This window comes from Anastrepha obliqua, chromosome 4 (genome assembly GCF_027943255.1).
Source record: "Anastrepha obliqua isolate idAnaObli1 chromosome 4, idAnaObli1_1.0, whole genome shotgun sequence".
In the NCBI taxonomy this organism is placed as follows: domain Eukaryota; kingdom Metazoa; phylum Arthropoda; class Insecta; order Diptera; family Tephritidae; genus Anastrepha; species Anastrepha obliqua.
The window spans coordinates 114,416,317-114,429,497 of record NC_072895.1 but is presented as its reverse complement, the minus strand read 5'-3'; the positions used below and the strand labels follow the sequence as shown (position 1 = coordinate 114,429,497).

General features: G+C 29.2%; 2 protein-coding genes across 2 annotated transcripts; both read right to left on the bottom strand.

Moving 5' to 3' along the window:
* Positions 1-8,328: 8,328 nt before the first annotated feature.
* LOC129245658 (inactive peptidyl-prolyl cis-trans isomerase shutdown) lies at positions 8,329-10,332 on the bottom strand. Its single transcript, XM_054883968.1, has 3 exons — positions 10,158-10,332; positions 9,203-10,101; positions 8,329-9,110 (listed from the first exon to the last, which is right to left on the bottom strand). Exons 1-3 carry the CDS (start codon positions 10,232-10,234, stop codon positions 8,704-8,706), a joined length of 1,383 nt encoding a protein of 460 aa, XP_054739943.1. The 5' UTR covers positions 10,235-10,332; the 3' UTR covers positions 8,329-8,703.
* An 876-nt stretch (positions 10,333-11,208) lies between these two features.
* On the bottom strand, positions 11,209-13,094 carry LOC129245753 (hydroxysteroid dehydrogenase-like protein 2). Its single transcript, XM_054884120.1, has 2 exons — positions 12,577-13,094; positions 11,209-12,492 (listed from the first exon to the last, which is right to left on the bottom strand). The coding sequence occupies exons 1-2, from the start codon at positions 12,620-12,622 to the stop codon at positions 11,300-11,302; spliced, it is 1,239 nt and encodes a 412-aa protein (XP_054740095.1). The 5' UTR covers positions 12,623-13,094; the 3' UTR covers positions 11,209-11,299.
* Positions 13,095-13,181: the final 87 nt, after the last annotated feature.

The following is a 13,181-nucleotide window of genomic DNA, read 5'->3' as shown; positions in this document are numbered from 1 at the left end:
CGTTTAAATTAGTCTCAGAAAAAGCCTCTGAGACGCGGTAGATTTTGCTCTTGCCGTTTAATAGTTTATTTCTTACAATATATTTATTGAAATAAAATGTGTAAGTTCGAAATATATTCTTAAGTGAACTCTAAAAAGATTTTTTAATATTGTTTTCACCTAATTCTCTTTTTACATAATTTTTTTACAAAAAAATGGCAACTTATATATCGCGTAAAATATATCGGGTGCATTATTTTCTCAGTAGATGGCTCTAGTGATCGATGTCTCGTAAAGTATCGATCAAACAATTTAAAATTTATGCTCGTTGTCAAGCTGACATTTCACACTAATTGCTGCTTTTTATTTGTTCCATTCAGTTGTAAGTTAAAGGGTGTTAACAATGGATGCGAACAAAGGGAAAATTCGGTATTTCTTTGATAATGACGGAAACGCAACCCAGGCCGCTGAAATAGTGAATGGTGGTTATGGTGCCGGTACTGTAACAGCTAATTACGTGCATTTTTGATTTCGTCGATTCGGCTCAGGCATTTCTGATGTTAACCCCCCTTTTTAAAAAATTATACCACAAATCAATAGAAAATTGATTTTTAGTAAGCTACCTGGAAGCTCAAATCGTTAGCAATAATACTCGTAGAAATATGTTAAATTCTCGTCCAAAGTCGAAAAAAGGTTTTTCTGGCTATAACGATAACGATAACGTCGTTAAAATTACAGAAATACTCGCAGTTGACCGGCATGTTAGTAATTGTAGCATCGCCCAGGACCTAAAAATCGACCATAAAACAGTTTTAAACAATTTGCGCAAAATAAAAACTAAAAATAATGGATTTATTTTGCTCAAAATTAATATTTGTATTTTCAAGGTGGCGCAAAATTAATCACCCTATCGGAGGATTTATAATTTTAGCAAATAGCATCGTACTTCAATCAAATTTGACAATTGTGAACTAGACAGCTCAATATGCAAACAGAGAAACAATGCGCACTCCACTCAAAATAAAGATTTCCATGACTCAAAATATTTTTTTTTTTTATTAAAAAGGTATTCAAAAAACAATATCATTTTTTTTATTTAGCAAAAACAATATCATTTTATTCAAAAACAAAATTGGATGATTTATTTTGCACCACATTTTATATACACATATATACTTAATTGGCGCTTACACCATTTGTTTGACTGTTTGGCCGAGCTCCTCCTTATATTTGTAGTGTGCGTCTTCATATTATTCCACAAATGGAGGCCCCTACAGTTTTAAGCCATCTGCGAACGACCAATGTTTTTTAGGAGAAGCTATTCATGACGAGGATTTAATTTAAATGGTATATTAATTAAATGGCGAAATTATATGACTTGCTTTCTAGAGCAAAGGTAATATTTGTAGTTATTGTTTTGTATGGTTTAATATATATTTGGTCGTAACCGTTTTTGTAGTAACAAAAGTTGAAATGCATAAATTTCGTTTGAAATTTTAGTGTCATTAATTTTCCAAATTTTCCCATTTTTCCATCGTTAGAAGATCTCCCATTCATGTTTTCTCAAATAAAATATGTTTACAAGTTTTTTATTATTTTATTATTAGTTCTAGACTTCCTTCAATTTATTCTATTTTATTTGTTTTTAATCTATATTACTTAATTTTATTTTACTTTTTTTACATTTTTTACGTAATATAATTTAGCCTAGTGATATTTAAATAAATTATATTTTAATTTCATTGAGTCTTGTTGAGGCTCTATGCTCCCGAGAGGAGCCTTTTTATTATATTTTATTTGTTTTATATGCGGCCGCCATAGCCGAATCGGTTGGTGCTACCATTCGGAATTCACAGAACGAACGTTGGTTCGAATATCGGTGAAACACCAAAATTAACAAAAACATGAAAAGGCTTCTCATAAAAATATCTGCCGTTCGGAGTCGGCTTGAAATTGTAGGTCCCTCCATTTGTGGAACAACATCAAGACGCACACCGCAAATAGGAGGAGGAGCTCGGCCAAACACCCAAAAAAAGTGTGCGCGCCAATTATATATATATATATATATATATATAATTTAATTTTTCCATGTAATGTAATTTAATCCAATCAAATTTAATTTAATTTTAATTTTAATTTTAATTTTAATTTTAATTTTAATTTTAATTTTAATTTTAATTTTAATTTTAATTTTAATTTTAATTTTAATTTTAATTTTAATTTTAATTTTAATTTTAATTTTAATTTTAATTTTAATTTTAATTTTAATTTTAATTTTAATTTTAATTTTAATTTTAATTTTAATTTTAATTTTAATTTTAATTTTAATTTTAATTTTAATTTTAATTTTAATTTTAATTTTAATTTTAATTTTAATTTTAATTGTAATTGTAATTTTATTTTATTTTTTGTTTTCATGAAATTTTGTTTTTTTTTTGTGTTATATAAATTAACTTTATCATATTTAATTCTATTTTATTCCCATCAATTTTTTCATTTTAATTTTGTTTCTACTTGTTTTTTATTTTATTTAAATTAGTTTAACCTTATCATCTTTAATTTTATTTCCGTTCCATTTTTTCAATTTCATTGTTTTATTTTTTTTAAATTCATTTTATTTCAATTTTTTGTGTAATATTATTTAGCTTTATCATATTTAATTTTATTTTACTTTTATTATATTTTTTACGTAATATTATTTAACCTGATCAAATTTTATTTAATTTTATTTTATTCCCATTAAATTTCTTCATTTTAATTTTATTTCTATTTGTTTTTTATTTTATTTAAATTAATTTAACCTATTTTATTTAGTTTATTTCCATTTTCATATTTAATTTTATTTCCATTCCATTTTTTCAATTTCATTTTTTTATTTTTTTTATTTTTTTTAAATTCATTTTATTTCAATTTTTTGTGTAATATTATTTAGCTTTATCATATTTAATTTTATTTTACTTTTATTATATTTTTTACGTAATATTATTTAACCTGATCAAATTTTATTTAATTTTATTTTATTCCCATTAAATTTCTTCATTTTAATTTTATTTCTATTTGTTTTTTATTTTATTTAAATTAATTTAACCTATTTTATTTAGTTTATTTCCATTTTCATATTTAATTTTATTTCCATTCCATTTTTTCAATTTCATTTTTTTATTTTTTTTAAATTCATTTTATTTCAATTTTTTGTGTAATATTATTTAATATAGCTTTATCATATTTAATTTTATTTTACTTTTATTATATTTTTTACGTAATATTATTTAACCTGATCAAATTTTATTTAATTTTATTTTATTCCCATTACATTTCTTCATTTTAATTTTATTTCTATTTGTTTTTTATTTTATTTAAATTAATTTAACATATTTTATTTAGTTTATTTCCATTTTCATATTTAATTTTATTTCCATTCCATATTTTCAATTTAATTTCTTAATTTCTTTTTATTTTATTTCATTTTATTTTAGGTTTTTTATGTAATGTAATTTAACTTTGTCATATTTAATAATATAATAATAATAAATATAATAAATAATAATATAAAAATATAAATAATAAATACAATTTAACCTTATTATGTATATTATGGTATATTTGAGTCTAATTCAGACTTCAGCCGGAAGTCGTCTTCAAAATCTTACAACTATGCCTGGTCGATAGTTTATTTAGTTTAATTTTTATTTTATTTTATTTTTGTCTATTTTATTTTATTCCTTTTTTTTAATATAATTTAGCCTCATTAGTTAAATTTTAGTTTTATTTTTTTTATTTTTTTTTTATTTTTTATTTGTGGAACAACATCAAGACGCACACCACAAATAGGAGGTGGAGCTGGGCCAAATACCAAACAGAAGTGTATGCGCCAATTATTTTTTTATTTTTATATCAATTTTAATTTCATTTTATTTAGTTTTTTATTTTAATTTATATTAGTTGATTTTATTTTTTTATTATTTTCTGCTTTTAAATTTTTTATTTATCATATTTAATTTAAATTCATTTTATTTCGTATCATTTAGTTTTATTTTATTATTACATTTTGTTTTTTATTTTTCTTATTTTATTTCATTTTATTTATTTATTTTTAGCTCATTTATTTAATTATCTATTTTTTCTTTTTAGCTCATTTTTTTTTTAAATTTTTATTCTTCCAATTAGTACACCAAAGTCTTCCACACTTTTTTATATATATATATTTTTTTTTCTTGTGCAATTCCAAAGAAATAGTATTTTCTTAATGCCAGAAAACTTACTTCAATTGAATCTGTCACCGATAGTTGTTAAAAAAAAAATATGAGTAGAAATACTCGTATAAAATAGTATCACTAACCACGGCTTACAAAAAATGCCGAAAAAATTCAACCGCAAATGAACTATAAATGGCTGTTAACTAATATAAGTTAAAATTGTATTTGTAAAATAATAAAGTAGTCAAACAATAGCAACAACAAAAAACGTAGCTTGATGTATGTACCTTAAAAAAAAAATTAGAAAAAATGTAACCAGAAAAAACTTTTGTATGCCTTGTTTTTTTAATGGATATCAAAAAGATATAAGGATTCAAAAATACATATGTTCATATGTATAACTAACATATATATGTATTTGAAACTCATATATGTACTACAAAAAAGGATAAATTAGTGATATGAAATATATTTACTTGTATATGTACGAGCATGTTGAATATGCCAAAGATGTGTGCAAATAGAGAATATAGAGAAAAAATTAAGATTAACTAAAATTCAGAAGGTTTACAATAAAAATAGGTCAAAAAAAGAAATAAAACTTTAAGTATAAAATATAAAAAATATAAAATATGGATTATAAAATATTAAATATCAAATATAAAACATAAAATATAAAATATAAAATATAAAATATAAAATATAAAATATAAAATATAAAATATAAAATATAAAATATAAAATATAAAATATAAAATATAAAATATAAAATATAAAATATAAAATATAAAATATAAAATATAAAATATAAAATATAAAATATAAAATATAAAATATAAAATATAAAATATAAAATATAAAATATAAAATATAAAATATAAAATATAAAATATAAAATATAAAATATAAAATATAAAATATAAAATATAAAATATAAAATATAAAATATAAAATATAAAATATAAAATATAAAATATAAAATATAAAATATAAAATATAAAATATAAAATATAAAATATAAAATATAAAATATAAAATATAAAATATAAAATATAAATTTTAAATTATATAATATAAGTATATGTATGCATGCATACATAATTGGCCCATACATTCTTTGTTGGTGTTTAGCCAAGTTTCTCCTGCGATTTGTGGTGTGCATCTTTATGTTATCCCACAAATTAAAGAGGCAGATATTTAAATTTAATGCCACCCCCGAAAGGCAAATATTTCATTATTAGACATTTTTCCCCGCTTTCCCATGGCAATCAGTATTAGAAACGGTTTGCATATGATTTGCTGTTCATGATCATTATGACCATAGTGAGCATCGAACCCTAGTTCAAGCGAATGATTGTCACACAAAAACTCACTCGACTGCGGCAGCCAACAAAAAACAATACAAAATGACAGAGAAAATTTGAGGCTATTAAATAAATACTAAAAAAAGAAAAATATTCTAAGCAGCCTCTGAAATACTAACTATCGATTTCGAAATCGAATATGTTTAACCCTCAAGAAATAATATTTGATTATAAAAACAATCGGGAAAGGGTAAGTCAATTCAATTAATAATAACAAATTGATTCAACAAAAAAAAACTCTAAACAACATAAAATTTATTTTTAATAAATAATAAATGTATAATAGAGAGTAACCAGACCAGAATCGCAGTAAAAATGTAAATGTGTTAGATCGTGATTTGATTGGCTATTACAAAACCTCAGTCTGGAAATGCTATTGGCGCAAATTTTTGCGTCTCTCCTCGTTCGTTAAAGCTCAGTTAGTTTAGACTTAACTTTCGAAATTGACAACGCTACATGCTACACGTCAATAGTTTGCTTTTATTATTTTTTTATTTTTATTATTACTTTCTATCTATAATTATCTAGCGATAGTTTGGCTCCCATAATGCCATAGCAGATGAATTATTCCCAAAAAGCAATAATTTGCATTATTAGTGATTTTCTATATTAAAACAACGCTCGGCGAATTTAATTACGTAATCTTATTGAAAATCTTACCTACAGGTGCTTTCGGATTAACATTAAAGTTGCTTGCAAAAAAATTACCAACAAAAAAAGAAAAAAACAGGCATTTAAAATACTTTGATGCAAGAGTTTGAGTGCAAAAGTCTTCTAAGAAAAATTTTCTGTTTTTAAATCAAAAATTTGTTCAATTTACGGGCTCAAACAATTTTTTTTTTTTTTACTTTTTCTTTTGCGTTTACTCGTAATTGACACAAGAACTCTTCTATGTATAAATATGTTAGGTATATGTAAGTATGTACTTGTACATATTTATTTCAATACTGTATTTTGCATATTAGGCAGAAAAACATAAAATGCCAGCTTGGAGTATTACTGTCATTTATTTCAATATTATTTTTATTAATTTTTTATATAATTTTACTAAGCTAATACCAAAACCAGATATTGAAGTAGGTACATACATACATATGTATGTATATATGCATGTATGCACATATATTTGTATAATTGGCACATGTACATATGTACATATATGTACTTTATTACGAGCTTCTCCTCAAATTTGTGATGTGCATTTTGTTGTTGTTATCCTACACCTATCGTTGTTTTCCCCTACGAACAACAGGTAGTTTTATGTGACAAACTTCTGCATAACCCCTCCTTCTGGCCAAGTGGCAGTCGCTATTCAAAAATAAGCGCCGCTATTCAATTCCGAAGACAAATCCCAATGACAGAATAGGCGTACGGTGGAATGCGATATTCAATTCGCCTTGCACAAATCCCACTCGGCTCCGGCAAGTACCAAATAACTTGAAGAACCAATAAGCGTTCCCACGACAGTCGATTGTACGCAACCGGAACGACTCGGATTTATATTCGGCCAAAGGCTGTCACTCCAGCAGCATTTCCCGTATATGTATGGGGAATGTTTATGCAGATAAAACAACAACAGCATCAACGCCAACTAATAAGAACGGCAAGAGAAAAATAATGCAATTTATATATAACTGAAAAATAATACAATAATAAAACAAAAGTTTTGCAAAGCATGCAAATGAGTTCAAAATAAAAAATAAATCACTTCCGAACACATGAAAATAAAATAATTTAATAACGCATAAGAGCAAAATAAAAATATGATTAATTTATTTAAGCGAAATGAAAAAAAAAATCGTCAAAAATATATGTATGTATGTGTGTATAAAACACTATTAAATTGTAATTAGCCCAAAAGTTGCTCAAATACAAGCAATTTATAAACAAAACTATTTAGTATTTTTTATAAAAGCATTTTAATTACGAAAAATACGTTCCGAGGCTTGAAAAAAAAATTTTCATTAATTAAATTAAAACCTTCAAATGTAATTCGAAACAAAATTGGATTACCTCCTAATTCATTAATCAACGTCGAGTAATTAAAAAGCAAAACCCATACACACACACACAACGCATTCAAAAACGAAACAATTGCAGTGAGATGCAATAATAATCAAAATTATAAAGTTGATAGATCGATAGGTCGAAAAATTGGTTAAAAACATATGTATGTATAGAAAATAAATACAAGCTCAATGAAATGGAAAACCATGAAAAATAAAAAAATTAATTAAATGAAAAAAATTAGCTAATTCGAAACTTTAAGTGAAGAAATTACAGCGTATAGAAAAACAAAACAATAATTAAATACAAAAATTGTAAGCAACAAACTAATGAAAAAAGTATTAAATATAGCGTCAATCTGAAAGCAAAAACAAAATATATAATACAAGATAACATTAGATACCACAAAAGCCTAGTTTAACATAAATTAAGACAAGCATTAACCAGATAAACTTCAAGAAATGATAACCTCATGTGGCGTTTAGCTACATACATATATACATAAAGAATAAATTACCCAAAAAGGCTTGTGTGTACACAAATACTTGCTGCATACATACATACATAGATGTTTTAAGTTATACCAATTCAGATATGTGAAATTGTGTTGCAATATTAATAAACTAAAAAGGTGAACCATGAGGAATAATACACTAAGTACAGTATTAGTATTATTTATGAATTATACATAAATAATGAAATACATTTATGCGTTTTAACTAAAAATAAAAAAACATGCGTTTCATTGTCGTTGAGTGAAGTAAATTAAATACAAAAAAAACTTCATTTTCTGTAACATTTATTAAGCATCTTTCAACAGGCCAACACTTTGTGTCATTACGCGCGGTAAAATATATATAATATACGTATATACATCGACTATTTTCGATTTAAAAAATTACGGCAAACGTTTGCATAGTCAAATTAAATAAATTCATTTAAACTATACATCTCATAAGGTAAATAGTTTTCGTTTTCATATATCGTTGTGACATTAGAGATTTTGATGAAATTACGTGCTAGTTTTGTATAGGAAAAAAATTTGTTTGCGTACCACCTCTTAGTGTACTTCTTGCCTTGAGCGCATATATTAGTTGGAATATAAATATATTTGCTCCTATTTTACTGACGGAAATGACTGTTTTTGAATGACCGTACTAATTCTTATTCACTTTAGAAAGTGTATAGGTGGTATTATCAAGTGGTGAGAGTGTTAATTTCAGCTCCATGCTACGTGCCAGCTCATCGACAGTTTTTATTTCGGCTTTAGTTAAGCCGGTTGGCAAATTGAAGTTATTCAAATCCATATTAGTCTTAAAACTTTTCATCAACTCCGCCATTTCTTGTTCGAAAATGCTGCGTGATTCATCGTTTACGCCGTCAGCTTCTTTACCACCCTCATTTAGCTTAATTATCCCCATCGCTTTCGTCCAAATGCCGCGCTCGTTTTCTTTGTAACGCGCATACCGTTCCTCCAACAGCTTCATTTCTTTACTAATATCCTCATTTTGCGGTTCCATGCGTTGTGCACGTATAAGTATGTGTCGTGCACGTTCATACTCGCCTGTTTAAATATGGAAATTTAGCAACAATTAATAAATTTTGTTTTTATATAACGCAATAGGCATATGCATAAATATGTTTAATCGCACTCACCCAGCAAAAGCAGTGCACGACCCTCTTGAAACAGTGCCTTGCACGAAGGTTTATTTTCAGTCAATTGGCGTATTTCCTTGCACATAATGCACGCCTTTGCCGGCAAATTGACTTTATTGTAGCAAACAGCCAAATTAGTATATAGTTTAAGCAGAAATGCTGTTTGCTCGCGTTGCTCTTGATCGTTGGCCAAGTGACAACTGTTCAGCATATTTACTGCCTTTTCGAAAGCGCGGCATGCATTCTTATGCAATCCTTGTCCAAAGAAATCTAACCCTTTGAGATGTACATCGCGTATTTTATCAATTACTGCCGCATACCTGCCACGTTCTTCTGCAGACAAATTCTGATCGGCGTCCAAATCTCCAACGGGATTGAATGAAACCAACTCGATGATAAAAAGTGCGTCAGCGCGAGATTTTACGCGCGGCGGACAGCCAATCTCGCGGAATAGTAAGTGATATGAAATTACGAATTGTGCCTGTTCACCGCGATGCATCGTACGCACTGCTTCCTCTAAACCCTCAATCACTTCATGTCTTCCCGTGTAAAAACTATATGAAGAGCCGCGTAAAAAGGACGAATCGAACGGTGCACCTTCTCTCTCCCAGTAGGCGTTGTACCGTATGCAAACACGTGCATTTAACGGCACTTCGCCATACTCAGCAAATCCTGGCTGTGTGACTTTTTTATAAATGTGCTCATTAACCTTTACCATTTGCTGCCGCAGCTCGTCAAAAGATTTCGTCCATGGCGAGACCAAAGCAGAGCGATCTAAGGCCGTCTTCGCGTCGTCCTCTTCGTCGGAACCCAAATTTAATTCTTCAAATATATCATTGCTGAAGCCTTCATCGAAATTTGTGTTTATCTCAAAAGTTGTGCCAGGTCCTATGAGGTCCCTGCGACACAAAAGAAATAGTTATCTGCGATATTCTGCTATGCTATAGGAAATTACCCAATTGATAACGGATCTTTTAGAAAGTTGCAACTGCTAGGAATGGAGTCATCTTCCAATTTATTCATCTCATCCATTATTTGTTAAATTTCCTTAAATTTTCCAATAACTTACCGGCAAACAAAACTTGAACCAAAAGCCAAAACGAGGAAGAAGAAGAGGAAATTGAGTAGAGTTGCAAATCTTTCAAAATTTATATACCATTTTCCTCGCTAAAGAAAATTAAGCGAAGTGCATTTCGGAGCGAATTCATAGAGTTCACAATAGTAAACGCAACATTTATGTAAAAAACCAGGGCGCATTTATTGAAGGTAGCGGCACTACACCAACAACAATGTTTGCTTGTTTGCTTGTCACGGCAAGATATTAGTGAATGAGAAGGCAAAAAATGAATTCACCTTGTTTTATTCTGTGCTGACAGCTACATGGACACAGCGAAAGAAATAACAAATAAGCTGATGTACCAACACCACCTTTAATAGATACGCCTTGCACAAAAACCAAACAATGCAACCAGGCTGGATTGAGTACCGTAGGTAAGACGCCCCCAATTACTTTATCTTTCGCGGTTTTGACAAGTCCGACGTCAAATCACTTTCCCATACAAAATAAACGAACAAAAGGAGGAGAAATTACGTTTGGGAAAATCCAGTGAGTAGCTTGGTAATATTGTCATTTTTGTTGAAAATAAACAAAGTAATAAAACGGAGTGGCGTGTGTTAAATTGTGAAAGCACAAATTAAAGAAAATTCTATCACTCTTTTGGTTTGTATTGTGGGACTAGAGCAGCTGATTTTGCGGTTGGGTGTTTGTTTGTGTACATTCTCATGAACAATTTTTTTCTTGTTATTGACGCTCTATATCCATTACCTTTTTTAGATTCGCATTGGGTAGTAACATCATGATGTAGTGATAATTGCGAAAAATAAAGTATCGGTGCTCGGAAGGCATTACCTTCGGCATCCTGTACACTGTGGAATATCTATCATTCTTCTATTCCTATGATTCAATTATTTACAAGAATAGATTTACATTACTGAGACCCCAACAGTATTTCTAAAGTTTAGTCTATATTTCATATATAAAAATGCACCTTATTCCTATTTAAAGAAAACAACATAACTTAAATTTAGTTTTATCATCTATAATTTGGACTTCAATGAACGCATAAGCTTTTCAAGCTTCATTGCCTTATTTAAATCACCAGAGATTTTTAGTTTACCAGTCATAAATGCAGTTGCAGCTTTCAATTTCCCTGAAAACATATCATGGAAATTGTTAGCCTTCATTGTCAGAGTTGCGTCGGGTGCAACCTTGGGTTCACCAATGCCACATGAACCTGGTACATTTTTCAAATCTAAATGCCAAGTCCCTTTCTCATCTCCTTCAATGTTGAATTGGTAAACAGCCTGTGTTTTTTGTATTAGTTCTGGCGACAGTAATGTTTCGATTTTTCCAAATAATGCCGGTATTTGGCTGGAGGACGCACCTGTTGGTTTTTGTTGCTTAATATCTTCTTTGATGGCTTTAATTTCACTCTCCGAGATATCCAAAAAGAAATCGGGCATTAGTTTGTCTACATTTTCTGGGTTACAAGCATACTGCTTCAAATCAGTCACACCAGCTTCCGTTAATACTTCATCGTCGATTAGGAACTGACCCGTACACTGAGTCGGCTCGCGAATTAAAACTGCATACGCAGCATCAGCCATTATATCTACTTTACGTGAAATATTCGAGCTGTCTGGTCCGGTCAGCATTTCAATAGCAGCAGTGTGAATGGCAGTACGCGGCCACAAAGCATTCACAGCGACTTTGGCAGAACGGAATTCCTCAGCCATACCTAGCACACACATTGACATACCATACTTAGCCATTGTATAGGCAACATGTGGAGCAAACCAAACAGGATTCAAATTTAGCGGTGGGGAAAGGTTCAAAATATGTGCATGATTACTTTTCAATATATATGGCAAACACTCCTTCGATACGAGGAATGTGCCACGCGTATTGATTTGATGCATGAGATCGTAACGTTTCATATCGGTATCCAATGTGCCGCTTAATGATATTGCAGACGCATTATTTACCAATATGTCAATACCACCGAATTTCGCAACAGCCTCCTGAATAGCTGAACGCACTTGTTGTTCATCACGCACATCTACTACACACGGATGCGCCTGACCACCGGCCTTTACAATCTCTTCAGCCGCAGTATAAATTGTTCCAGGTAATTTAGGATGTGGAGTGCTGGTTTTAGCTGCGACAACAATATTTGCACCATCACGAGCTGCTTTTAGAGCAATGGCCTTACCAATGCCTCTCGACGCACCTAAGAAGAGAAACGAAAAAAAGAAAGTTGGCACACTTTTGTTTCGGGTCGATTTCATTTCAATCATTTAATACAACTATTTACCGGTAATAAAAAGGGTGCGTCCTGCTAATTTTCCCGTATTAATCATTTTGTACTTTGAAATTTTTTTTCAACCAGAATTAATTTATTTCGACCAACCCGTAATACAATCGCTTCTTAAATGCGAAAAGCGAAAAGCTAATTGGCTAAAGAGAGAAGTCAACAAAAGAAAAGTCCAAAGTGCATATTTAGACCGCACGAAAGCAGCGACGTCAGAAGCAGAGATAGCGGCAGCATATTATTGAGCGGATGGCGTGATGATATTATTGAAATAAAGAAACGTAAACAATCTTATTAATAGTACTACTGGTGGTAAGAGAACGTTCATTAACGTTCTTTGTGGTGGTCCAAACCGAACATTCAAACAAAAACAAAGAAACACAATTAGGAGTTGATAGCAGAGACGAATACTGATAAGTCTGTCAGACTAGGCGTCAGCGATTATCACGATTCAGCGACTATATTGCAAGAAAATATAAACAATGTTTGTCTGCACAGATGGACAAAATTGGTTAACTTATTAACAACCAAACAAAAACGCATTCAATGAAATAAATTTGTGCAAAGTTCTCAATTTCACTAAATTTTCTAATCTTCGATATTACAAA